Here is a 3217-nt window from a genome sequence, read left to right on the forward strand (position 1 = left end):
CCGCGGTTGGGAGGTCACCTTCCACTGCTGGATAGCTAGTCTTGCTTAACGCGTTGCACTCATTTTGTCTCCCTTTCTGTTCTTTTTTCTTCTATTCCTTAAGCGTTTTCCCAATACAACTTTCTTTGTCAGTGTCGACTCAAATTTTGGCATCTGTTTAACCCCAAGTTTGGCTGGGACTGAAAATTTGTGGTTCAGTTGAGTTAAAACACTTATCAAATCCTTGTGACTGTGCTCGTCTAAAATTGTCACCAAGTGATAAATAAACAAGGACCCATAAGTCTCATCTCGAAAGGCATCTGAACCCAGCGTGGTTGCAAAGGATAACAGGAAATCGGAGTCCGTGTGTCAGTCTTTGAAATCACTTTGTTGTTCAACTGTTATATCTGAACGCAACAACGGAACTGGTTCTTTTTGGTCATTTCGGCATGCCTGAACGAAAAATATTTTTGGTTTTCCCACCAAGGCACGACACTGTGAGGCAGAAAAGAACTCTTTGATTTTCGATATCGAAACCAGCTCCTCGTCTGTGCCAATAATGGACTCTGACTCCATGCGAGGAAATAAAGCAAACAAAACAGTTGTGCTCCGGTTTAACGCCAACAACAGATACGGATTTCAGCTCCTCTAACAAATCCGAGCTCTTCAGATTCTCTTTGATTTCCACCATGAAGTCGAGTTTTTCGAACAAACATTTCAGTTTTTCCACGTCCTTTGCGCTACCTTTTCGGGTGGGGCTATTTTTAAAACATTCATTATTAATAATTAAACAGATGCCTTTTGGATTTGCTCCCATATCGTAGTATTCGTCTCTTCTAGTTCGTATGTCACGGTCTCCATCGTTCGGCTGTTCCTGCATTATGGAATGCTCATTAATTGGTGGGTCACACTCGAAACACAACTTTAAAAAGAAACTGAAAATTATAAGTCCAATGTAGTAAATCAAAGTCTCATTCAAAGCTATTTGTGGAAACAATCTGCTCATATAAGAAATAATTTCCATCATTTCGCGGTAATGCAAAGGTTTTGTTTCAGTATCTTTTTAATAAACGTTTGTTGCCTGAAATCCAGAAAGGAATTCGTTGTGTCCTTGTTTGAATGTCAGCTATGTGTAATTGAGGAAATGGAAGCTTGTTTTAAAACTCGTTTCACCGGGTATGCAATCCAGGAAATAGAAACTTGTTTTGAAACTCGTTTCTCTTGGTATGCAACAATTATTTTAAAGTCGTTGTCTTTCTGTAAACTGTCGTTCGTTAGGTGGAATCCAAGAATTGTGTTCTAGTTGCTCTGCACCTTTTTAAAAATCTTTAAAAAAAAAAGAGTAGTACATCATCTCCATAAAGAATGAAGTGTGACCACGGAAATGTCGAGACCACAGGCACAGCTGGTATACCTTTATTTACGCCGCCGTTTCGTAGTAACTACAAATCCCACGAAATGTCTCTTTACAAAATACTTATTGTAGTTAGATATTACGGACGACTTTGTTAAATATTACGGGGTAACAATCGTCGTCTTTTAGAAACTTCTCGGGCGCCTATGGACTATGACTAAACAGAGTGGCTGTGTCATAACATGGAAATACCCATAACATGGAAATACCCATATGGAATTACCCATAACATGGAAATACCCATAACTAATAATAACATGCACATAAATTAAGCTATTCAAACATAATAAATAAAATAAAAAAGATCGAAACGGATATTCCTTTTAGTACACTTACCACGTTTTGAACATTAATTGGATATAATTACAAACTTTCCGAATTTATACGATTTACTGTATTCAGATTGAAACCAAGCGTTATCCTTCCATAAACCTCATAAAAATACGTCATCACTGAAGACCAAGATCGATCGAAACTATTTTTAGCTGGATGTGCGAGAAGCCCAATGACCCAGTTCGGTGATCGTTTTAAAAATATAACAAGGACGTGACCTGTTTTCTTGATTAAAAAAATAAGGGAAACTGGATGAGATATTCATGTTATAAATTAAAAACAATTACAATATATTTTTTATTTGTTTTTATTCTGTTAAAAAAAACCCCCAAAACATCCAATAGTATGTATACATGTATTCCTACGCTTATTTAGTGTTTTAAGGTACACTTCTTGTACTGTTTGTAATTATAAGAATGGTTTCTCATTTTTTAGGAATTTATCGATGTATAAAAGTCACAAATGTAGTATAAAATCGCTTCGCTACGCTACGCGATTTTATACCATTTGTGACTTTTATACATCGATAAATTCCTAAAAAATTAGAAACAATTCTTATATAAGCACCAAAATAATTTAGAACTGAACTAACTAATTATCATGTTTCGTTCAATACTGTAAGTCAGAAAATATTAGACAGCATAATATTTTAGTGAATTTAGCGAGCTAATATTTCATGACGCTAAATTTAAAGAGACGTACATTCATTTCATTTTAACATATGTTCGTGCTTATATCCAATGAAGATTCAAGCACGCTATCCTGGGCACACACCTCGGCTATCTGGGCTGTCTGTCCAGCACAGTGGGTTAGTTGTAGTGGTCTTACACCTACCCACTGAGTCGTTAAAATTCGCTCTGCATGTAAGCCGGTACCGGGCTGCGAACCCAATACCTACCAGCCTTATGTCCGATGGTTAACTACGACACCACCGAGGCCGGTTGAGACGGGAAATACTTAATCGTAGCCACCAGGATGTAACATCTCGCGAAATGCGATTTTAAGCTACGCCCTTTTTCGTAAGCCACGCCCCATGTCATAAACTAGTCTGATATGTTTCCGCGGGAAATAAACATAAATATGAACGAATAGGCCTAATTCCCTAGTAAATTATGTCAAATATAGAGCTGTGTTATTGTAACGAGCATTTAATAAAATATTAAGTAATACAAATGCGTTTTTCAATGTGTTTTTTTCTTCTAATCTGTACTTCCGATGTTTTGACGTGCTTACGTAGTCCGATACACCTGCCGTCATCTCGGCAACTGAGTAACAGTGAGTTTATGACAGATGTATCGGACTACAAACAACGCTGTAAAGTTAATCGTTTGTAAACGTGACACAATATTAATAATACGTGAATAATATAATATATCGCATAGTTTGGGTGGGTGTATTATTATTTTTTTTTTTTTTTTTTTTTTTTTTTGGGGGGGGGGGGGGTAACATCTGTATCAGATATGTAAACATGAATATAGTATATGTAAAAAT

The 3217-nt window shown here is 36.6% G+C and overlaps 1 protein-coding gene across 1 annotated transcript; it reads right to left on the minus strand.

Annotated features, from left to right (window-relative positions):
- Positions 1-418: 418 nt before the first annotated feature.
- LOC121377844 (caspase A-like) lies at positions 419-859 on the minus strand. Its single transcript, XM_041505942.1, has one exon. It carries the CDS (start codon positions 857-859, stop codon positions 419-421), a length of 441 nt encoding a protein of 146 aa, XP_041361876.1.
- Between the last annotated feature and the right edge of the window lie 2358 nt (positions 860-3217).

This window comes from Gigantopelta aegis, chromosome 7 (assembly GCF_016097555.1).
Source record: "Gigantopelta aegis isolate Gae_Host chromosome 7, Gae_host_genome, whole genome shotgun sequence".
Lineage (NCBI taxonomy): Eukaryota > Metazoa > Mollusca > Gastropoda > Neomphalida > Peltospiridae > Gigantopelta > Gigantopelta aegis.

Coding starts and splice junctions, on each gene's coding strand:
- LOC121377844 (XM_041505942.1), bottom strand. CDS start 859: ATGCAGGAACAGCCGAACGATGGAGACCGTGACATACGAACTAGAAGA.